This window comes from Phyllostomus hastatus, unplaced genomic scaffold (assembly GCF_019186645.2).
Source record: "Phyllostomus hastatus isolate PE091 unplaced genomic scaffold, TTU_PhHast_1.1 phas_scaffold_501, whole genome shotgun sequence".
Lineage (NCBI taxonomy): Eukaryota > Metazoa > Chordata > Mammalia > Chiroptera > Phyllostomidae > Phyllostomus > Phyllostomus hastatus.
In genome coordinates, this window is record NW_025334033.1 from 40,691 (window position 1) to 64,727 (window position 24,037).

Sequence of the window (24,037 nt, forward strand, 5' to 3'; positions counted from 1 at the left end):
AGTTGAATAAAACAGCCTATAATCCAGCATCTTCCATATACCTGTAGGGACACACACTGCAACACTGTGGAAAGTGCTCTAAGAGCACTAAATAGACTGGGACAATGGGAGATGTGAGAAGGCTAGTCCAGGCAGCAGTGTCTCACATACCATATACCAAAAGCAGGGCACATTGGGACCCAACCACTCACTCTGCCTCCATCAGAGAGAATGGCATGCTTAGATGCAGCTGGGATTTCCTCAGCAATCAGTGAAGGTGTTCACAATAAGCCTGTGATTAATAAACTTGCAAGTCACAAGACCCATCTCATTTTTTATAGTACTTTTGCCAGGGAATGTGTTAGGAAGGAAAGTCATGCCATGCAAACCATTGCAGTTGTACAGAGGCATGGTTAGAAAAGCATCCTTGAGGGTTTCTGGGTAACACAAGTTAACTTCCCACAGACAAATCTGAAAATTAATGGAGTAGTCTCCCAAAGATAATTCTTTGTGTAGGATAAAGCTACATCCATTGGAACTAATTGGTGGAATACTGACCTGAATTAGAAAATTTGTGTGAAATACTTTTGTTTGAGGCAATGGCAGGCAACAGGAGACACAGCCTCTCGAAGAGCTCTAATAGAACTGCCTTGTTTAGGAATCAGCTGTGCAGAGTCACACAGGCAATGGGACAGACAAGATGATGCTTTGTGGCAGTCCTCACGGTGGCAGCTGGTTAAACTACCCCAGAGCAACAATTTCTAGCTTGTTTGTTTTCCATAGTTGCAAGCAAATTTCTAATACTGCCCATTTCCCATTGCACTAGTCCTCCCTGCTCTCTCAGGAGGTAAAATAAAACATTTATTTTCCTTTTCACAGAAAACACTTTTAAGACTCGGGGAAAAAATTAAGTGTGCTTAGCTACTTGCTGAATACACAGAAGAATAACATGAGAATATCTCGATTCTTGGTTCTCTGGTTCACCCACTTTAAAGGAGTAACAGGGATCATTATCCATATAAAAATCCGTTCCGCAACTTTCTATTCAGTAGTTATATAAATTCCTCTGGCTACAACCATCTTCTGTGCAATAGAGTAGCTAATATTGCCAAAATACAAATAAACAAATAAGACATTGGTGATTTCTTTCTGCATAAAAGATAGTAATAGGTACAAAAATCCATCAGTATGAGAGTCCAGAAGTAAAGGCATAATTACTTCATTTTTCTAAGTTTTTCAAGTGGGTATAACAGTGATACCCTGGCTTCATTTTACCATGGATATATAAAACTCTGACTTTGATTTTGATTTCATATGAAAATTGTAAGGGACTGACATGCTACATTTATCTATCAATTTTCAAGCAATGATATATAGATATTTTTATGAGCACTTCCTGGTTTATTTAATAAACCACCTCTAATTTTTCATCCCTTTGAGTACTTTCTGACATTTCAACTGTTTATTACCTCTTAGCCAGAGTTAGTGAGTCACTCAGTCTCTGTTGTATATGCAGATGTCCATATTGTCTGCCAGCCAGTTCTCCAGAGTGCTCATAAGCATTATTTCTACAAGTTAACAGAACTTGGTAGAATAGTGACCCAAAGGCCCCGATCAATTCTCAGCTTCTCTCAGAATAAGCAGAGAAAGATTAGATATATTTTTAGTATTAAGTGTACTGTATACCATTTTGTTATCCCATTGAAGTTGATATTACATTAATTTTATATGGAAGCTCTCTGTCCATGTGTAGTGGGATCTAATCCTACTCTCTTTGGCCACAGTACATCATCATCCTCTTTACTAAGCGATGTGCCATGCAGTCCTCTTGATATGGACTTGCCCATTCCACAGTAAACTGGTATATTTTAGTCTAATGACTGACACTAGTTATTTTAATAAATTAACAGCTTAAAAATTATGCAAATCCACATATCCTCTTAACTATTTTCACCTGTTTGTTTCTTCAAATAAACTTTATAGTATTACTGAAAAACTTAGTCAAAAAATCTTGTGTTTTATAAGTATGTTAAATTTTTTAATTGTTTAAGAAAACCCATTATATTAACACTGTTTTTAATGTCTTAATGAAATTTTTACTTATTTATTTTTTTAATTTTATTTTAATCACTTTTTAAATTTTATTTACTTATTTATTTTTTATTGAATTTATTGGGGTGACATTGGTTAATAAAATTATATAGATTTCAAGTATATAATTCTATAATACATCATCTGTATATTATACTGGCTATACACTACCCCAAGTCTCCTTTCACTTCCATTTATCTCCTTCTACACTCTCATAGCCTACCCCCACCACCCTTAACAATGCTTCTGTTCCTATGCAGGAGCATGTGTAAATCTCTATCACTCCAAAGTTTCCCAGCAGAGTTTTGTAGTTTTTTTTTCTTCATAAGGCATATATGCTTCCCTTATTGGCCAAAAATATCCCATATAAATAATCTGAATTAATTTCCTTTTCATGCTCTAATAACATACCACAAACTGAGAAGCTTAACAATACACAAATTTATTATCTTACAGTTCTGTAAGTTAGAAATTCAATATGAATTTCACTGGGCTAAAATCAAGGAATTTCAAACAAGATGGATAGAAAGAGGACCACACCAAGTCACATCATAATTACAATGCCAAACGATAAATGTAGAGAATCTTAAAAGCAGCAAGAGAAAAGCAGATGATTACCTAAAAAGGAGTTACTATAGATGGTCAACTGATTTCTCAAAAGAAACTTTTCAGACTAGAAGGGACTGGCAGGAAATATTCAAAGTCATGAAAGGCCAGGACCTACATCTAAGGTTACTCTATCCAGCAAAGCTATCATTTAGAATGGAAGGGCAGATTAAGTGTTTCCCAGACAAGGTAAAGCTAAAGAAGTTCATCATCACCAAGCCTATATGACATGAAATGTTAAAGGGACTTATTGAAGAAAGACAAGATCTAAACTATGAACATTAAAATATCAGTAAATATATAACTATCAATAATTAAATCTAAAAATCAAACTAAGCAAACTGGCAGAACAGAAGCAGAATCATAGATATGGAGAACCTCAGGATGGTGGCCAGTTGGGAGGGGAATCTGGGAGAGTGGGGGAAAAGGTAAAGGGATAAAGAAGTACAAATTGGTAGTTACAGAATAGCCACAGGGATGTCAAGTACAGCATAGGAAATATAGTCAATGTTGCAATAACTATAGATGGTGTCAGATAGGTACTAGATTTATTGGAGTGATTACATTTTATCAGTTATAAGTTAATATTTGTTTTTATGTTATATAAATGTCTAAACAAGGAGCTATATACCTGAAACTAATATAATACTGTATGTCAACTGTAATTTAAAAAGAAAAAAGTAGGGAAAAAAACTGGAACCACCCAAATAAATGTCCATCAATATATGAATGAATTAACAAACTGTGGTATACTCAGGCAATAAAATGTTACTCAACAATAAAAAGGAACAAACTCTGACACCACACAAACACAGACTGACCTCAGAAACAGCAAGCAGAGCAAAAAGTAAAGGAACAGAAGAGTACATTTTGTGTGATGTAATTTAAATGCAACTCTAGAAAAGACAAATGTAATGTTTAGTGGCAAAAATCAGATCCTTAGATGCTTGTGTGGGATGGAAAGATTGGCTGAGAAGGGGCTGAAGAAACATTTTTGAGTATTGGAAATGTTCTGTATCTTGATTAGGGAGGTGGTTATATGGGTGTATATATGCTTTTGTAAAAACTTGTCAAAATTTACAATTAAAATTGGTGTCTTTTATGTATTAAATGTTACCTTGATTAGGTTTGTTTTAAAATGCATACTTCATATATATTGACCTTGATGTTGTCAAAATAAAATTACTATGAAAAGTAAAAAATGTCATTCAATATAAATAAGTAAAGGCTTAAACACGTTGAAAATATACCTAAGAGTAAGTAACCAGAGGGTAGGGTGAGGGAAATAACAGGGGATAAAAGGGGAAGGGTCATCAAGGAACTTGTATAAAAGACCCATGGACAAAGCCAAAGTAGGGATAGGATTGACTCTGGGAGGTGGGGTGGATGGGGTGGGGGAGAGTGGTGGGGAGGAAATGGGTGCAATGGTAGCTGAATAACAATTTTAAAAAATTTTTAAAGATTGATACCACTAAACTGTATAATATACAAGTGTGATTTCTAGCTTTTCAGAGTCAATAACCCACAGAACAGTACAAATCAAGAAAATAGGTTCTCTCTCAACTACACCAGTTCCTGAAAATGAGTCTATGCCCCAAATTGTGTTTTTTTATTTGTGAAATCAGAAGTCTTCTTCAAACATTTCCAGATTCTTTTTCCTTACATGTTCAACATGTAAGTTGACAAACAATTGATGATTCTCTTGCACATCACTCTTTCTCTCCCTCTCCTTCTTCCTCCCTTACCCTCTCTCTAAAAATAAATAAATAAAATCTTTGGGAAAAAGCAGAAAATATTAATTACAGCATTATTTAAAATAATAGTCACAGGGCTTTTCTATTCCCCAACAAAATCCCAATGGTGGTTGTTGTTTTGTTTTGTTTTGTTTTGTTTTTGAAACCTGAATAAATATAGTAGAACTTGAATACAACTGTGTACAGCTAATACTGAAATATTATGAAAAATAAAAATTGAGGTAAGTTTCTTCACACATTCTCAACAATTTAAAATATATATAATGTCATGTAAGTTTTAAAAAAACATATAGTAGACTAGGAGAAAATATCACAACCCATCTGACCAAAAAGGAACAATATCTTATTATACAAAGACCTCTTAAAATTTGGCAAGGAAGGAGAAAGGACAATTAAATATATGGGGGGAAATATAAGTAGGCAAATCAGAAAAAATGCAAATGACAAATAAGTATGCATGAAAAGATGCTTAACTTCAGAAGTAGGTAAAAAAAAAAACAACCAAATACTTTTTGTCCCTCTTCAGACCAGCAAAGGTGTAAGCAGGCTGTAGACTGCTACTGGAAGAAGATATTGTTAACACCTCTTTGGTAAATAATCTGGCAGTATCTCTCAAAATTTTAAATGCTTATAGCTCCAACCCAGGAATCCCACTTCTAGTACTCTACAGGGTGGAGCAAAAGTAGATATACAGTTGTGAGTATGCAAAACACAGAGCTTATTCTTGTATTGTTATTTATCATTTATTGTATTATTTTCCATACCAATGAGTATAAACCTACTTTTGATCCACTCTGCTTCATAGAAATAAAGGAATCTGCGAGGTATATACGTTTTAAATATTTCTAGCAAAACATGGTACTAAAAATAAACTAAATGTTTATCAATAGAAAAATAGGTAAATTAATTTTAGCACAGCCTCAATATTATGTAGCCACTAATAAGAATGAGTTAGGTCTATACATAACAAAGCAGTGATTTTCAGTGCTTGAGGGTGGTGGTTATAAATTTTGCTGCCCAGTACTCATTCCAAACAACTAATTCAGACCCAACAGTACTTTTAAAGCTTCCTGTTGATTCCAACATACAGCCAAGATTGCAAGCTATTTTCATGAAATGTCAATAATATATTAAGTAAAAATACCATATTATGAATATATTGTGAACCAGGAAAAAGGAAGGGAGGGAGAGAGAAAGGTAGGGAAGAAAGAGAAAAAAAAAACAAACGAAGACACAGAGGAAGAAAGGAATCAAAAGAGATTTTTGCCCTGGCTGGTGTGGTTCAGTGTATTGAGTGCCAACCTGTGAACCAAGGGGTCACGAATTCAATTCCTTGTGAGGGCACATGCCTGGGTTGCAGGCCAGGTCCCCAGGAAGGGGAGCTCAAGAGGCAAACACACGTTGATATTTCTCTCCTGCCTTCCTCTCTCTCTAAAAATACATAAATAAAATCTTAAAAATAAGATTAAAAAAAGAAAGATGCTCTGAGGTCTCAAAGGTGAGAATTCTTTGATTTTTTTAAGATTTTATTTATTTATTTGTTTGTTTGTTTTTAGACAGAAAGGAAGGGACTTAGAAGAGATAGAAACGTCAATACGTTGTGGCTTCTCACACACCACACACAGGGACCTGGCCTGCAACCCAGGCATGTGCCCTGACTGAGACTCACACCAGTGACTCTTTTGCTGGTGCTCAATCCACTGAGCCACAGCAGCCAGCACTGTTTTTAAGGTAAGAGCTAAACGGTGTCCTCCTCTCTGCACACAGAGAAAGCACTCAACAGCATCTCTCCCATATGTTCCAAGAAAGTAGTCATGGTAAATTATGTTCCAGAGAGTGACACAGAGTAAGGAAGCCCAGGAGAATAGAGCACTTGTTCCTCAGCTGTGGTGTTCCATTTCTTCTCCAGAAAGGCACAAATCTAATCTGTATACCGGCTTTCAGAACACAAAAAGCACACGCTTTCTTCGGTGGTAATAATCACAGCCTTGCTTCAACAAATAAACAAAGACTGAATGACCATCTGCTAGTAGAAGAGACTCACTCTTTCTTCAGAAGGTTGTGTCATATTTTACATTTGTTCTATAAAGGTTTATGAGTGCTTAGCCAGAAAGCATGCTAGGGATTCAAATGCAAAGAGAAAGGGGGAAGTGCTGGTCTTGATCCCACCCAACCCCAAATCTTCATAATTCTATGACTTTTTTAATAAGTAGAAAAAAAGAAACTGGTGCTATGGCAAAATCTAAAAGGTGACAAGTCAGAACCCTAGGCATTTTGAGGAATCTTGGAGAATGTGCGTGTATGTGATGTGTGTGTATAGGTACCCTCATAGAAAGCAACAAAATGAAGAAGTAGTGAGTCATAAGACAAAGGAGAGGTTAAAATAATTCTCATAAGTTAAAAGGCCTTCTATTAAACTTCTAAACACCACACACTCATGTATCATATCAGACAAGTGATTAAGATCGAGTCTTGCTGAACACCATAAACATACGTGCACACATGTGCAAACCCACAACAAGCACAGCAGGCAAAGCAGGGAAAGAGGTGGTAAAACTCACAAGTTTTCTCCTATTATGCAGGGATAATTCAGCTGATTCATATTCTTTAACCCATGTCTTTCATAATTCCTCCTGAAATAAATTAAGGAAAACAAAATATTTTTAAATACAAAATTTAAAAAATCTCTGCTTTGGACGTTGGTAACTGGTTTTCTGTTTAAATAGTTCCACTCTTTTACTGTTGCCCCTTGGATTTTTTTTAATCTTTCATTCTCTGTAATTTTGCATGTGTCCTTTTCAATACCTTTGTCATTCTCTAGCCAAGTATGGCAGAACTAAGCCTACTTGCCATTTCTATTTTAATTAGTAATTACCATGGCACATTAGAACTATATTTAAACTGATTCCAAAGCCACATTTATTATAGAAGAAATGTATTTTTAGTTAATATAAATAAATGGCATACTTTAAGACATATGACCTGATATCAACTTTAAGCTTAAATTTTGTATCATGAAAATAAAAAAAGTATTTTGATTGTGGTAAACATGTCACAATGTATACATACATCAAATCATTACACTGTTACCTTAAATATATTCAACTTTTATTTATCATTTGTACCTCAATAAATCTGGGGAGAAAATAAAGTATGAAAGTTTATAAGGAGTTGTGTCAAATCAAAGCAAGTTAGTCTTGGTTCTATTGCTCTCCTGCTGAAGTAATGAACATCATTGAGTGAAGACCTATTTTGTGAGTTAACATATCTAAAAATTTGGATTCTGCTTCTTTTTGCTCCTTTAGCAAATATATCTATCATATCTCTGAGTACCCTTGGGCAAGTCACTTGATTTTATTTTCATTGGAAAGTAATAATAATTTTATCCCTGTAATTATTGCAGATGGTTCATTTTCTTTGTCAGCTTGGCTAAGCCATGGTATTTAATTGTGTGGCCAAATACCAGTCTAGATGCTGTTGTAAGGGTATTTTTTCAAATGTGATTAACATTTAAATCCATAGACTTTAAGTAAAGCAGATTACCCTGCAGAATATGGGTATGCCTAATACAATCAGTGGAAGGCCTTAAGAGAAAAGACTGAGGTTCCCAGAAGAAGGAATTCTGCCTCTGACTCCTGCCAGTGTTTCCAGCCTGCTGGTCTGCCCTCAAAACTTCAGGTTAACCAGGCCTCACAATCTCATGAGCCCATTCCTTAAAATAAATCTTTCTCTCTCTTTCTCTTTCTTATACATATAATTTATTTTGATCAATAGATTAGATGATAGATATAGAGAGATAGATGAATAAATGATAGATACATAGGTATATGATAGATGATTACATGATAAAGATAAATGATAGATGATAGATGATTGATAGATCCTGTTGATTACCTTTCTCTGGAGAACCCTGATTACTACAACTACTTTCCTTGTAATGATCTTAAAGATGGGAATGTGGTTTAGGTTTAGGAAAGTTTAGGTATATCAGAAAACCACTGCTCATTTGTCACTCTCAAGGGATAAACTTCCTTTGAAGATTTCACTATGTCCTCTCTCCCTCCCTCAACATCCACCTAAAATAACTAACAATAGAGGTGAGGCAGAAAGAAGAAAGGAAAACTCCTTTAATCCAATCAACTTAAGCTAGTAACTATTAAACTCTGGCTCACTTTTAAAGATTTGCTTGTTGCAAATAGATTTTCCACAGACTCCAAACACTTACCATGAATTCCCTTAACTCCTCCAATGATTCATTTCTCCTCTTATAACATGATATAGAAGCGTAGACTGTAAAATCATGGATCACAAAATTCTGCACACAGTGGATTTCAGGCTTGAAAACAGGGATTTTTATCTACCTAACATAAGATTTTGAAGTGATCACCAAATGACTATAATTGAATTTGCCATCCATGAATATTCGGGGGTGTTATTAAAAGTTTTCCATTTCACTGAATTTCCAGTTGTAACCTCATTCATTTAGCAATTTAATAATTGGACAATAAATCAGCAGCCTCCAACTATGGAAGAGTTCCAAACTTTGGCAGTTAGAATGACATCAGTTTGTTTAGCCGCTGTACTAACCACTGCAATACACACCAGGGACTCAAAGGCCAGTGGCAAGTGAAACCTCACCCAGGAATATTCAGTAAATTGATACCAAGCCATGAACTCCCAAAATGACCAATATATAGCCTAGAACTAACCTAATGTCCAGAAATATCTGACCCAACCCCTCCTCATTTGTCTTTCTACTGATTGAATAAAAGTTCAAATCAAAAAATATGTATAATCCGGGACTTCCAGCCAAGATGGAGGCATAGGTAGACACACTGTGCCTCCTCACTCAACCAAAACTAAGGACAACAAAAATTTAGAAACAAAAAAACAACCAGAACAGTGAGAAATGAACTGAATGAAAGTCTGACAACCATTCATCCAGACCGGTAAGGAGGGGAGGAGTCGGAGGCCTACAGAGAGGGATCAACAGGTCCCGGCTGGAAAAATCGGTGGTTAGCAGAGGCAGGCACTCAGGGCACAGATGGCAGTTGGCAGACCCCAGAAGCACAGGGGCAGCTTACAGACCGGTGGCAGACCCTGAGCGGAAAAGGCAACGAGCAGACCCAGTGAGGGGTGCAAGGCAGCCTGCTGTCCACAGTCACACATTCGTGCACAGATAAACTAGGCAAAAACAGGCAGTGACACAGACCACACAACCCAAGGAAACAAAGCCTAAAAGCACTGATTGAAAACACCTGTTGAGATTGAGGCCAGGAGAATCTCTCAGCCTCACAAGAGAGCTCCTTGGGGAGACCCACAGAGTTCTAGAAAGTACACAAACCCACCCACCCAAGAGCCAGCACCAGAAGGGCCCAATCTACTTGTGGTAAGTGGCAGATGGGACTAAACTCCTAGAGAGAGCAGAGCAGGCGCCATTGTTCCCTCTTGGACCCCGGCCCCACATACAACGTCACAACCCGGCAACTGAGGTGCCCCACCCTGATCAACACCTAAGTCTCCACCTCTCATACACAACAGGCATAACCAGACCAAAGGGCGGGGGGAGATGGCTCAAACAAATAAAAGCCCCTCATCCAGTACTTTGACGCAAACAAGAGATTGCCATCCTATCAGATGCACAGTGCAAAGCACTGCTGATCAGGATGTTCACAGAACTGGTTGATTTTGGTCACAAATTAGATGAACAAATGAAGGCTACAATAATTGAAATGAAGAAAAATGCACACGGAACCAATAGTGATGGAAAGAAACCTGGGTTTCAAATCAATGGAATGGACCAGAAAGAAGACAGGAACAACCAAACAGAAAAGAATGAAGGAACAAGAAGTCAAAAAAAAAAATAGGAGAGGCTTAGGAACCTCCAGGACATCTTTAAACATGCCAACATCCGAATTATAGGGGCACCAGAAGGGGAAGAGGAAACACAACAAGTGGAAAAGTTATTTGAACAAATAATAAAGGAGAACTTCCCCATTCTGGCAAGGGAAATAGACTTCCAGGAAATCCAGGAAGCTCAGAGAGTCCCAAAGAGGTTGGACCCAAGGAGGAACATGCCAAGGGACATCATAATTACATTACCCAAGGTAAAAATGAAGGAGAGAATTCTAGAAGCAACAAGAGATAAGGGGACTGTTACCTACATTCTGAGTTCCCATCAGAATGTCAGCTGATTTCTCAAAAGAAATCTTGCAGGCAAGAAGGGGCAGGAAAGAAGTATTCCAAGTCATGAAAGGCAAGGACCTACATCCAAGATTTCTCTATCCAGCAAAGCTTTCATTTAGAATGGAAGGGCTTTCCAGATAAAGTGCTTTCCAGATAAAGCCAAGTTAAAGGAGTTCATCATCAACAAGCCCTTATTCTATGAAGTGTTAAGAGATGTTAATATCTAAGAAAAAGAAGTAAAAAATATGAACAGTAAAAAAAGACATCAAACTCACAGTAACAACCACACCTAAAACAAAAGCAAACTAAGCAAACAAATAGAACAGGAAAGGAACCACAAAAATGGAGATCACATGAAGGGTTAGCAACAGGGAAGTGGGAGGAGGAGAGAGGAGGAAAAGGTATAGAGAATAAGTAGCATAGACAATAGGTAGAAAATAGACAGGAGGAGGGCAAGAATAGTATGGGAAATGTAGAAGCTAAAGAACTTATGACACATAGACATGAACTAAAGGAGGGGAATGTGGGTGGGAGGGGGTGGGGAGGGTGGAGGGGAGTGAAGGGGAAAAATGGGACAACTCTAATAGCATAATCAATAATATATTATATAATATATATTATATATATATATATATTCATTCCACACTTTACAGATTGTTTGAATGAGGTAACCTCTTTCACTAAGAAAAAAACATAAGGAGTTTTGTAACCAGTCAGTTTTTTTTATTTCATTTATTTATTTTGAGAGGGAGAGGAAGGAAGAAAGAGAAGGAGAGAAACATCAATGTGTGAGAGATATATCAGTTGGTTGCCTCTCATTCACCCCTAACTGGGAACCTAGCCCACAACCCAGTCATGTGCCCTGACTGGGAATCGAACCAGCAACCTTTCCGTTTTCAGGCTGGTGCTCAGTCCACTGAGCCACACCAGCCAGGTCAAGTTTTTAAATCTCCTTAAAAGAATTTTGACCACTTAAAGCAAATAATAATAATAATAATAATTTGTGGAATTTATTTTTTAAGATTTTATCTATTTAATTTTATACAAAGGGGAAGGGAGGAAAAGAGGAAAACATCACTGTGTGGTTGCCTCTTATACACACCTTATGAGGGCCCGGCCCACAACCCAGGCATGTGTTCTGACTGGGAATCAAATTAGCAACTCTTTCGCTCACAAGCCTTTGTTTTGCAGGCTGGCACTCTATCCACTAACCACACCAGCCAGGACAAGATTTTAAAGCTCCTTGAATGTGTTTTGACCACTTAAAGCAAAAAAATAATAATAATACATAGTGAAATTTATGACATACAGGAGGAAAATACATAAAAATAATGAGAAAAAGGCTGATAAAAATAGTAGTTTGAAAGATTCTTATATTATACAGGCAGTGGTATAATATTATTTGATGGTATACTACATTAAAGATATATATGTGTCTGTCCAGAAGGTATCCAGCCATGTAATATGAAAACATAGAGACATTTATTAAGGAAGATGCAAGATAAATAAGACGTTGTAAATAGAACAATGACACCTCAGTCCCTTCAAAGTAGGCCCCTTGGAACCTCACACAGTTCTCCCAATCACCATCAGCTGCCCCATCACATTTTCCTAAATCTCACTTATGCTGAAATCTCTTCCCTTTCAAAGGTGATTCTAGTTTTGGGAAAAGCTTGAAGTCGCAGGTTGCCAAATCTGGGCTGTAGGGGGGCTGGGTCACTTGAGTGATTTGATGTTTTATTAACAAACTCTGCATGAGACTTGATGCATGAACAGACACATTGTCTCACTTGCTGGCAACTTAATGAAGTTGCCTGTAGCTGCAGCCTTCTGAATCATCAGAATATTTTCTGCAGAGGAATGTTCAACCTTAATGCAAAATTTGATGTAGATTCATTGCTCTACTCACTCAATCATTTTGAATGCAGGGCCACACAGTACACAGGCTCACTCAGCAATGTCTACCAACCCCACTGACTAGTACAGTTAGTTGTCATTGTTCATCCACACACATTCCAGTCCAGTCTCTTGTCTGCCAGGTAATGAATTTGTCATGCAAACAGTTCTCGTTGTATTAATAATGGCTGGACTTTTTCCAGACAGAACTCATATTCTAAATGCTAGAGAAATGGCTAAAATAAAGTGGCATAGCTAATAAGGTAATAGTAGAGATAAAATATTTTTTTTTAAGATTTTATTTATTTATTTTTAGAGAGGGAAGGGAGGGAGGGAGGGAGGGAGAGACAGACAGACAGACAGACAGACAGACAGACATCAATGTGCGGTTGCTGGGGGTTATGGCCTGCAACCCAGGAATGTACCCTGGCTGGGAATCGAACCTGGGACACTTTAGTTCCCAGCCCGCACTCAATCCACTGAGCTATGCCAGCCAGGGCTGAGATAAAATATTTTTAAAACTTAATCCAAATTCAAAAGGAACAAAAAACATACAAAAAATGAGGATAAGAAGCAAGCAGCAAAATGGTGGATGTAAACCAAACCCCATCAGTAATTATGTTAAATATAAATCATCTAACTTGTATTCAGGATATATGAAGAACACTTACAACTCAACAATAAAAAGACAAATAATCCAACTTAAAAATCGGCAATAAATGCATGAATGTATTTTCACACAATTGGCCTCCAAGGAAGTAAAAATAAAATTCACAATAAGGCACCACTTCACATTCTTTCTAATAACTGAAAAAAAAAAAGACAATGGCAAGTGTCAAAAAGGATGTGAAGAAATTAGAACCTTCATGTATTATTGATAGGAATGTAAAATGCTGCAATTTGGCAGTTCCTCGAAATGTTAAACACACAGTTACCATAACCCAGAAAATTCACTCAAATACTCAAGAAAACTGAAAACATGTCCACACAAACACTTGTACACACCCTGGCTGGTGTGGCTCAGTGGACCGAGTGTTGGCCTGCGAACCAAAGTGTCGTAGGTTCGATTCCCAGTCAGAGCACATGCCTTGGTTGTGGGCCAGGTCCCCAGTGGGGGGGCATGCAACAGGCAAATACACATTGATATTTCTTTCCCTCTCTTTCTCCTTACCTTATCTTCTCTCTCAAAATAAATAAATGCAATCTTCAAAAAAAAACTTGTACACAAATATTTATTTCAGCATTATTCATAATAGCCAAGAAGTAGAAATAACTAAAAGATCTATGAATTGTCAAATGAGTAAACAAAATATACCACACTCACAAAATGGAATATTATTAAGTAATAAAGGAATGAAGTACTCAAAGATAATATAACCTGTATCCACCTTTGTGATCTAAGAGATGGAGAGACTGCATGGGGAGTTTGACGTTGAGGAGAAAAGGGTATGGGGACAGCAAATGTTATAGGCCCTGGTGGGGTTCCACCAATACTAGGCAATAATCACACAGCAGGCCATACCCATTATAAATGCTACCAACATAACAGGGGTCCTCCATGCAATTATTAGAGCCACAGAACAAAGAGACTAGGCAAAAAAATAAATTAATAAATAAATAAGGAGTGGGAAAACGATCCCAAAGGCCAGGTCCAACAGTGCCAGCCACTATTAATAGCTTACTTAAGTGGGCTTGTAAATTGGGTGGGGTGAGCCTCAGGGAATCACCAGTGTGGAGCAAACAGTGTTAGCCAGGTTGAAGAAGTCTCAGATATGGCACCTGACTGCCTGCTCTGTGGCTTTCTGAGGGAAGGTTCAGAAAAGGAACAGTGGACTCTCCTCTCCATTCTGTCTGGGAGAAAGCTGTTTGCCAGCTCTTGCCTTGAAGTCAGAAATTCACTTCTTCCCTTAATGCCACTGGTGCCTTTCAAGCTGCTACCCCAGTGCTGGAGCTCAGAGGGAGTAAGTCTGAATAAGTCCATGTGTGGGTTCTTTAAGACACTGCTTGAGGCTCTACAAGTTTCTTCTACCAGCTTAATCCCAGCTGGTTTTTGCAGCCAGAAATTATGGGGACTCATCTTTCTGGCACTGGAAGTAGGCTGGGGGCCTGGTGTGAGGCTGCAACCCCTCCCTCCCGAGATACCCCTCCCAAATTTTTATCCACCACACATGAGTGTAGCACTAGCCCATTCCATGTCTCCACCTCTCCTTCCAGTCTGGATGGATGTGGTTCCTATAATTCTGTAGTTGTCAGACTTCCATTCAACTTGATTTCTGATGGTTCTGAGTGATGGTTGCTCTATACTTTAGTTATAATTTTGATGTGGTTGTGTGAGGAGGTGACCAGAAGTCCACACATGACATTTTAAATCTATGTGAGTTTTCTGTCTGTGGCAGAAGAAGAAGACAGATAATGAAGCCAAAAGATTCCAAAAATGAGAAAGACTTGAAGTGCTGTTGCTCGTTTAAAAATTTAGGTGGTTGCATGAGAAAGAATGCAGGTGACCTTAGGGAGCTAAAGATGCCCCAAGCCCACAAACAGCAAGAAAATGAGGACCTCAGTCCTACAAGCACAAGAAGCTGAATTCTGACAATAATAGAAATGAACTTGGACAAAGGCCCTTAGTTCCAGATCAGAACTCAGCCAGCCAACAGCTTGACTTGTGATATCCCAAGCATGGAAACACTTGAAACTGCCTGGACTTCTAACCTACAGATCTAAGTAAATACATGGGTGCTGTGATCATATGTTATGCAGCAGTAAACTAATATACCTTTAAAATGTTCCATTGATCATAACTTACTTAAGACTGTTGCCTATATTTTACTCTAATGTATAATGATACTGTATGAGCATTCCAAAGTCCAAAGTCTCTAACCCTAACCCTCTTTTCTAACCTGCCTCTCTTTAAGTGGAGTTCAAAAATAGAATTATCCAGTAAACAGAATATGAATATTTTAATGACTTTGATTCATAATAGATTGCTTCCTAACAGAATTATGTCTGTTCAAATTCTTTCTCAAAAAGTTTATCCAAAGAGTCCTGGCGGGGTGCCTCAGCTGGTTGGAGCATCATCTGGTACAACAAAACTTTGCAGATTTGATCCTTCATAGTGGCACGTATGGGAGTAAACAGGTGGATGTTTTTCTCTTCCATTAATGTTTCTCTCTTTTTACAATCAACAACAAAAAAAATCATCTAATGAGGATTTTTTGAAAAGTTCACCCAAAGATAATTTTGTCAAATCTTCAATACTGAGCAAATTATGTAACATATGACTAACTATATCTTATATTAACCTGAGGAGCCCTTAATTTTGATTCTCAAATAACCTACAATTTGACCTACTAAGCTTTGGTCAGCTTTGCCTTGGATCGTAACAAACCCACAATAATAATTATTCTTTCTCTAAACTTAGTTGACAGTAAGGTTTTAATGTTTAACAAACTTCATTGAAAATTTGAAGACAATATAAGAGAATTACAATGCAAGAAAGGGTACTCTTAAAATGGACTGGAAATTCAGGCAGTCTGGTTCTAAAATCCCCTGTCTTAAGCCAGAGCAGGCATACACTCAGGAAATACAACTTCTCACTGCCTGGCTGCCTTTGAATTTTGGTGCAGCTGAAGGGGCCTCATAGTCAATGCGTCACACACAGCACAGAGGTAAGAGGCAGAGTCTTTCACCTGTAGCTCCTTCAGAAGAAAGTAACTGTATGTATCAGAGTGACTAAGGAATGAGGAAAAATGACCTCTTCTCTCCAAACCATCCAGAACATGCTAAGAGAGAAATATGGGTGTTCCACCATCACGCTGTTGGTACCAGAACAGCCCGTTGAATGCAGACGTCTGGTAGCTGCAGTTCCATAGCTGTCACCTCAGCAGGCTGCTGAACGCTTTGTCCCGCTGTGCCTGTGAGAAGACACCTGACTGTTACCAAGGCAGCACTCCTGGAAGCTACATCAGTATTTAAAATGTTCATTTCCATGCATCACAAAAACTTGCCTTTGGTAGAAAAGTTCCTTAGATAGAAGTAAACTGTGCTAAAAAAGAGAAGGAAAAGGACAAGGACAGGGATGAGGACAAAGACAGCACCACACAAGGAAAATATATATGGGGAAAGATTCTTTTATTAAAAGTGTGAGAAGTGGCAACCATTTAATTTCGCCGTAAGAAAATGATTTTGAAAATTCCCAACTATGTTTGCTATTTAACTTGAGACTTACCTCCCATTGTCACAAAAAACACAAAGAAGGAAAACTCCCCACATCAGAAGCAGGACACCATGAGCCAGACACTGCATCCTGCTCCTGAACCACTGGAGCCAGCAGGTCACTGCCTCCTTCCTGTGGGTGAGGGACACAGTTCAATCTGGATGCAAACCCCAGAACATACACTAGGGGAGGAGCTCCTTTCCTGAATGGGTGACTTTGAGCTTCCCCCTAAGCTGCTCTGGGTTCCCTTATTCAAGTGTATTTACATGAATATTTTCTGCAGATGAATCCACAGGTTTTAGTCCAAGTGATTCTGTGAACATTGAACAACAGAATTATGTGCAAAGAACAGACATGAGAAATGGGAAAATGACATAAAGCAAAGGCAGAAGTGGTCAATTTCTCTATAATGAGTTTCTCTTTTTATGCACATGTGTGTGTGTGTATGCTAGTGATGATGGTGGTGATTTTTGTGACATTACTGAAGAGATGGGAGATGTTTTCTACCACTTAAATGTATATTCCAACAGTCAATGAGATATTTTTATATTTTTTTAAATATTTTATTTGTTTATTTTTAGACAGAAGGGAGGGAGGACAAAAGACAGGGAGAAAAACATCAATGTGTGGTTGCCTGTCATGTGCCCCTTACTGGGGACCTGGCCCACAACCCAGGCATGTGCCCTGACTGGGAATCAAACCTGTGACCCTTATGTTCATAGGCTTGCACTCAGTCCACTAAGCCACACTAGCCAGGGCAAGATATTTTTTAAAGATCTAAATAAATACAATATATGAATATAGAGGAAGAAATGTGAAACAGGAAAGGAAACTATTAACTTTAGTTACTTCAGAAGGTTGAGATTTAAAGAAAATGGTGAAAATGTTAACCTTTTTTTACATCTATGTGTCATTTGACTTGTCACTTTTTATATAACAAAGTGAGAACTGGAAAAAAGGAAATGGGAAGAAAGGAAAAAGAGACAAAAACTACAAATAAGAAGGGAAGGAAACAAGGAAGGAAGGAAGCCACACCTCAAACTATTCCCAATAATCACAAAAGGAAATTCTCTCTTTCATACTTAGTTTTCCCAAGCTAATGTACCCCTCACCTACAGTATTTTTGCTGCAGGAATTTATATCCCTCATGGGCCCTCTGCATTGACTATTTCTATTTGCTCCATATAGCACACACAGTATAGTACTTGGTTGTAACACAGATAATACTGCCATCTTATGGCCAGATATAGCTTTGCAATGTTAAACACACAACCCCCAAATGATGATCATCCTCCTTAGTAATTTTGAATTAAAAGGATTCATGCAGTCTTCGTCCAGTTCCATCATCTTACTGTGGAGGCTCCTGAAGCTTATATCACACTCCAGGCTTCATTTCTTCACTTCTAACCAGTTTCCCAGTATTACTCAGATTAACATTAACTTTTTTTTCCTCACCCCAGGACACTTTTCATTGCTTTCAAACAGAGAGGGAGCAAGAGAAACATCAATGTGAGAAACATCTTCTCATACACACCCTGACTGGGGATGGAACCTGAAACCTGGCTATGTGCCCTGACCAAGAATCAAACCTGCGAACATTCAGTCAACCACAGGACCCCCCAACAAACTGAGCCACACTTCCTGGACAAGACAGACTAACATTAACTTTTATTAAGATGAATAAATGAATACCCAAAGCTACTGACACTGTATGTGCACACAGATATGAGAATCAGTTTGATATTAAATCGATTCCTGGTAATTTTAAATTGGAAGTGCATATTTGAAAGCACAGCTTTTTGTTTTCTGCCCACAGTGCTTGATATGTCAGGTAATTTCTCTTATTCATTTACCCAAGTTGTTCTTCAGACGCTGCCTCTGTGCCAGGCAAGGTACTAGTGTAGGGGATTCCACAGTGAGCAAACTGACCTCCTCTCGGGAAGGCTACACTCCAGCCAAGGGAAACAAGCAATAAATGAGGTTATTCCCCACAGCCTAACTTCCAGGGGTCTACTAGAAATGTTCTCTCTCAAAACAAAATAATAAAGATTTGGGTAGGGAAGATCTCATTAAGGAAATACTTTAAATAGAATTTCTCCTGAGATTAGAATTATTCTTCAAATCTCTTGACAGTGGGTTGTTGTTGTTTTTTTTCTTTTATCCGGAGCAACAGAGGTAACAGGTGATGAAAACAAATGTAAAATATGACTCAAGCAATATAAAAGTCACACTCTTCAAAGAGCCCTGAAAGGCAGATGCTCTCAGAGATTCTGAATATTTATTTACCAGGTAAACTATTAAATAATTCTTTTATTTTAAGATTTTATTTATTTATTCATTTTTAGAGATGGGAAAGGAGGGAGAAAGAAAGGGAGAGAAATATCAATGCATGGTTGCCTCTCATGCACCCCTCACTGGAGACCTGGCCTGCAACCCAAGCCAGTGCCCTAACTAGAAATGGAACTGGTGATCCTTCGGTTCTCAGGCCGGCACTCAATCCACTCAGCCACACCAGCCAGGCCTAAAAGAATTCTAAAGCAATCCAGAAACAGACATAGGAGCCCTTCACAATAGGCTAAACTGAATCTCTGAAGGACATCTCTCTCTCTCTGCTGGACCATCCTTTCAAGGTCAGCCAGCCTCCTGCACGATTTCTCATCTCTGGGCATAGGAGTCTAAAAGGATGGAGAAACAGTCCTAAGACCAGCACCTTTCAGAATGAGGTCACTAATTTTGAAACTTAAAATTTTCTGTTATTTGGTTCAAATGTTAATTTAACCAGTCTCTTCCTCAATTCCTTACCAAACTGCTAGAATTAAGTTCCTTCCTTCCAAATATATGGATTCCTTTTTTATATTGAGAAAATGACTCAAAAAATTTAACACTATTTTCTTTTCAGTTCCCCTCTTTTTTTTTCTCTAGTGCAATGATAAAGGGCCAGATTGGGCAGTGATAAAGTCATAGAGGTTGTGAAGAACACTCTTTGGTAATTCTGCAAACACAAGCCAAACGGGTAACCTTTTCTTTCTCCAGTGAAAAGGATACTGAGTGTTTTTCCTTATGCAAGCTCTTTTCTTTAAACTTGGTAGAAAGGCAAGAACATCCTGTAGTGGAAGGAAATAAAATATGTCTAGGCCACCCCAAACTCTGTCCATTTCCCTAACTCTGCCCTAGCTCCACCAGGGTGTGTAACAGTGAATGAATGTGAAGGAAAAGGAATATTTCCAGAAACAGGTTTGGGTTGGGCCTTCTCCTAAGAGTAAATAGCAGTCCCATCCCAATTTGTCTCACACAACACTGGGCCAGTCTTTATCCCTCACCTTCGGGATCTCATAGCTGTTCACTGGCAGCCCAGGTCCCACAGTTCATTGTAGAAATCAAACGTTTCAAATAGCTGGATGTTCTCACACCAAACTGGCCTGATGGGGGAGGTCAGGGTGCACAAAAGCAGCCTATTCCATGACCCCACAGCTCTATGGAGTTCTCTGAAAAGCGATCTTGGCAGCACCCCAACTTGCCCTCATCCTCTCAGCACCACCTTTCACCCTGTCCCCACTGCCTCTCCCTAGTGCTCCTGGGATAATCGCTTTCTAAACATGTATTGTTTATCCTCTAATGTCACTGGGACCTTGTTTTCAGATACTTTCTATATTGAGTTGTAAGCTTGGCTATTTTTGTGAGCTTTCATATTTAAATTCCAACTATTTTACATGATTTTAGCAACATCAAATAGTCTAAAACTTGGAAAATTTTACAGCACTTTGCCCTGACTGGGAGGCTCAGTTGATTGGAGCATTATCCCATATACCAAAGATTGTGGGGTCAATTCTCATTCAGAGCACAAACCTAGGTTGTAGGTTCAATATTTTATGCATAATCCTAATGCCGGCTCTTTCTCTTTTCTATAGCCTCGCTAAAGAAATAGGAACTAGTCTTCCCATCCATTTTCGAATAAATTGTGCTCCGATACTCTGAATCTCAGGCAGTAAAAATCTGGTATTTCTTCTTTCCTTGAAGACAAAGGGCATGCTTCACATTTTCTGTGAACCCTGAAGAGACAGCTATATTAAGTATTATTAATGCTGTAAATATCTGTTAAATATTAATATAGGAATTAAGTAATCTTAGAAAATAACCAATATAAAATCTCTTGGAATTTTCTGATGGAGATTAAATTGGCAAACATATGAATACTTACACATTATTTGTATTTACTGTTACCATTTTAATTGTTTCCTAAAAGTAGCTATTTAAATTACAAAGGTATTTTATAGTTAAATGACAAATGCCTGGATCTCAAACCCTAGTGTGTGGATATTCAACAAAAGGAATGAGATGAGCACATTTTATTCCTCTATCTTTTGTTATTATCTGATTTAGGTATTTCAAATTCTTTCTAGGCATATATATCACACAAAGTAAAGATCTACTCCTGCATTAATCCATGCTTTTATAATAAACAATAATAATTCATCTGTAACTGTATACCAAAAAATCCAACCTAAACCATGAGACCACATAAATCTATCAATCAATATAAATAATATCCTGGAACAATAAAAAAACATAATGCCCACTTCATTTCTTATAATGAAACTAGACACATATTGCATAAGAATGAGATAGTCCCTCACCAGCCAGGTGTGCCAAGAGTCTGGTGAAAAAGATCAAGCAGAGAAAGAAGCACTGTGTCAGATCAGTGGGGTTCAGTGACATCCATTCAATCAGCCATTCAGTCATTCAGAAAATAATTATCACTTGTACAGTGCAAGATGGATGACTAAGGAAGGATATGTTAAGAATTTAGGCAATGGCAACACAGTGTGATACACACTCTGGAAAGTGTAAGCATGGTTCTTGGGAATCAGGAAAGCCTTTTTAAAGGACACATGGTGAAGGGAGCATTATGTAGGTGAGGAAGCAGAGAAGGCAGCCTGTGCACAGGAGCACGCTACTGAGAAAGCCCAAAGGAGTCCTGTGCATTTCAGCAATAACAAAGATTATAAGGGGTCAGGATGATAAGTAAAAGTGAGGTGTTGAAGTGGTGAGAGCCAGATAATAATTTTCTGCATGCTATTGTGAATAGATGCAATTTCACTTATTTACTTTATTTTATTTTGGATTTTTAGAGAGGGGAAGGGAGGGAGAAAGAGAGGGAGAGTAACATCAGTGTGTGATGGCCTCTCTCAAGCCCCCTACTGTGGACCTGGCCTGAAACCCAGGCAAAACCTGGGTGCCCTTATGGGAATTGAACTCAAGACCCTTTGGTTCAAAGGGTGGCACTCCATCCCATGAGCCACACCAGCGAGCATGAAAAGATGGAATTTTAGCTGAGGGAAAAGAGGAGGCATTGCAATGATGATAAGTGGAGGGAAAGTAGATGTGGTAATTGTGGGATACACATTCCACACTGCTCAGCCTCAGCATTAGCCCCTCTTTGGTGAACACTTTTTGCTTAGAGTTCTAAGTCCTTCTCACTCAGTTCCTTAATCTGTCAAATTCCATTTCTAAGTATCCCCACAGATAAGTTTCCATCCACCTGGGAAAGAAACTAGCCTCTTCACTGTTTCTCTTATCAAGTAAACCAAAATAACTAATGCTAACACCTACCTCTTTAAAAAAATTGTTTTACTACTATTCAGTTTCTGTCAGAACTCTTAGGCATTATTCATCAAACAAAAGCATTCTCTCACCACCTCCCTGTGTTGTCTTGCCCTTGTCTGACTTCACCCTTCATCTTAGCAGACTATAGAAAGACATGGGAAAGACTGTAAACACATCCCTGGACACCGTGGTGACACAGTTCATCCTCTTGGGCTTACCTCACCCCTCAAATCTGAGGACCCTCCTCTTCCTGGTCTTCTTCATCATTTACATCCTGACTCAGCTGGGGAACCTGCTCATTCTGCTCACTGTGTGGGCTGACCCAACGCTGCATGCTCGCCCCATGTACATTCTCCTGAGTGTGCTCTCATTCCTGGACATGTGGCTCTCCTCAGTCATTGTTCCTCGTGTAATACTGGATTTTACTCCTGCCAACAAAGCAATCCCATATGGTGGCTGTGTGGCTCAGCTGTATTTCTTTCACTTTCTGGGCAGCACCCAGTGCTTCCTCTACACTTTGATGGCCTATGACAGGTACTTGGCAATATGCCGGCCCCTGCACTACCCCATGCTCATGAATGGTAAGTTATGCACCATCCTTGTGTCTGGAGCTTGGGTGGCTGGCTCCATCCATGGATCTATCCAAGCCATTCTGACTTTCCGCCTGCCCTATTGTGGGCCCAATGAGGTGGATTACTTTATCTGTGACATTCCTGCAGTATTGAGGCTGGCCTGTGCTGACACAACTGTCAATGAGCTTGTGACCTTTGTGGACATTGGGGTAGTGGCTGCCAGTTGCTTCATGTTAATTCTACTCTCCTATGCCAACATAGTCCATGCCATCCTGAAGATACGCACTGCAGATGGGCGGCGGCGGGCCTTCTCCACCTGCGGCTCCCATGTAACCGTGGTTACAGTCTACTATGTCCCCTGTATTTTCATCTATCTCAGGGCAGGCTCCAAGAGCCCCTTGGATGGGGCAGTGGCTGTATTTTACACTGTTGTCACCCCATTACTGAACCCACTCATCTATACACTGAGGAACCAGGAAGTGAAGTCTGCTCTGAAGAGAATAACAGCAGGTCGAGGGGCTGCAAGCGAAAATAAGTAACTGCAGGCTGAGGAACTACCTACATCTCCATTGCTATGCTCTTCTCAGCTACTGATGCATGTGGCAAACATTCAACAAGTAGATGTTTCTTTAACCTTAATTGAATGTCTACAAAGACACTTCTCGTCCTGGATGGTGTGGCTCGGTGTATTGAATGTTGGCCTGTGAACCAAAGGCTTGCAGGTGTGATTCCCAGTCAGGGCATATGCCTGGGTTGCAGGCCAGGTCCACAGTAGGGGTGCACAAGAGGCGACCACTCATTGATGTTTCTTTCCCAGTCTTTCTCTTTCTCCCTCCCTTCCCCTCTCTCTAAAAATAAGTAAATAAAATCTTTTTTTAAAAAAAGAAGCTTCTGTTGTTCTATTTAACCTCAATAAATTGGCCAGAACTATTTTTCACTTTCTGACCCATCTCCTGGGAGAAAGCACATTCTATACAAATGTCAACTATGAAGAATAAATGCTCTATCTAGGAGGAAAGGGGATTATTCCAGACTAATTTGGGGAAAACCAGCATGATGCTGTCTCATCTACCTTCATCAATTTGCTTCATGCCTAATTTCCCAAGCCCTTACACATTCAGGATTGCTTTGCCTAC

At 38.7% G+C, this 24,037-nt stretch overlaps 1 protein-coding gene across 1 annotated transcript; it reads left to right on the forward strand.

Annotated features, from left to right (window-relative positions):
* Positions 1-22,483: 22,483 nt before the first annotated feature.
* On the forward strand, positions 22,484-23,440 carry LOC123808761 (olfactory receptor 10G2). The gene has a single exon (XM_045823594.1). The coding sequence runs from the start codon at positions 22,484-22,486 to the stop codon at positions 23,438-23,440; it is 957 nt and encodes a 318-aa protein (XP_045679550.1).
* The last annotated feature ends 597 nt before the right edge of the window (positions 23,441-24,037 follow it).

Bases quoted from the DNA above. Each gene is read 5' to 3' on its own strand.
- LOC123808761 (XM_045823594.1), top strand. From the start codon at position 22,484: ATGGGAAAGACTGTAAACACATCCCTGGACACCGTGGTGACACAGTTC.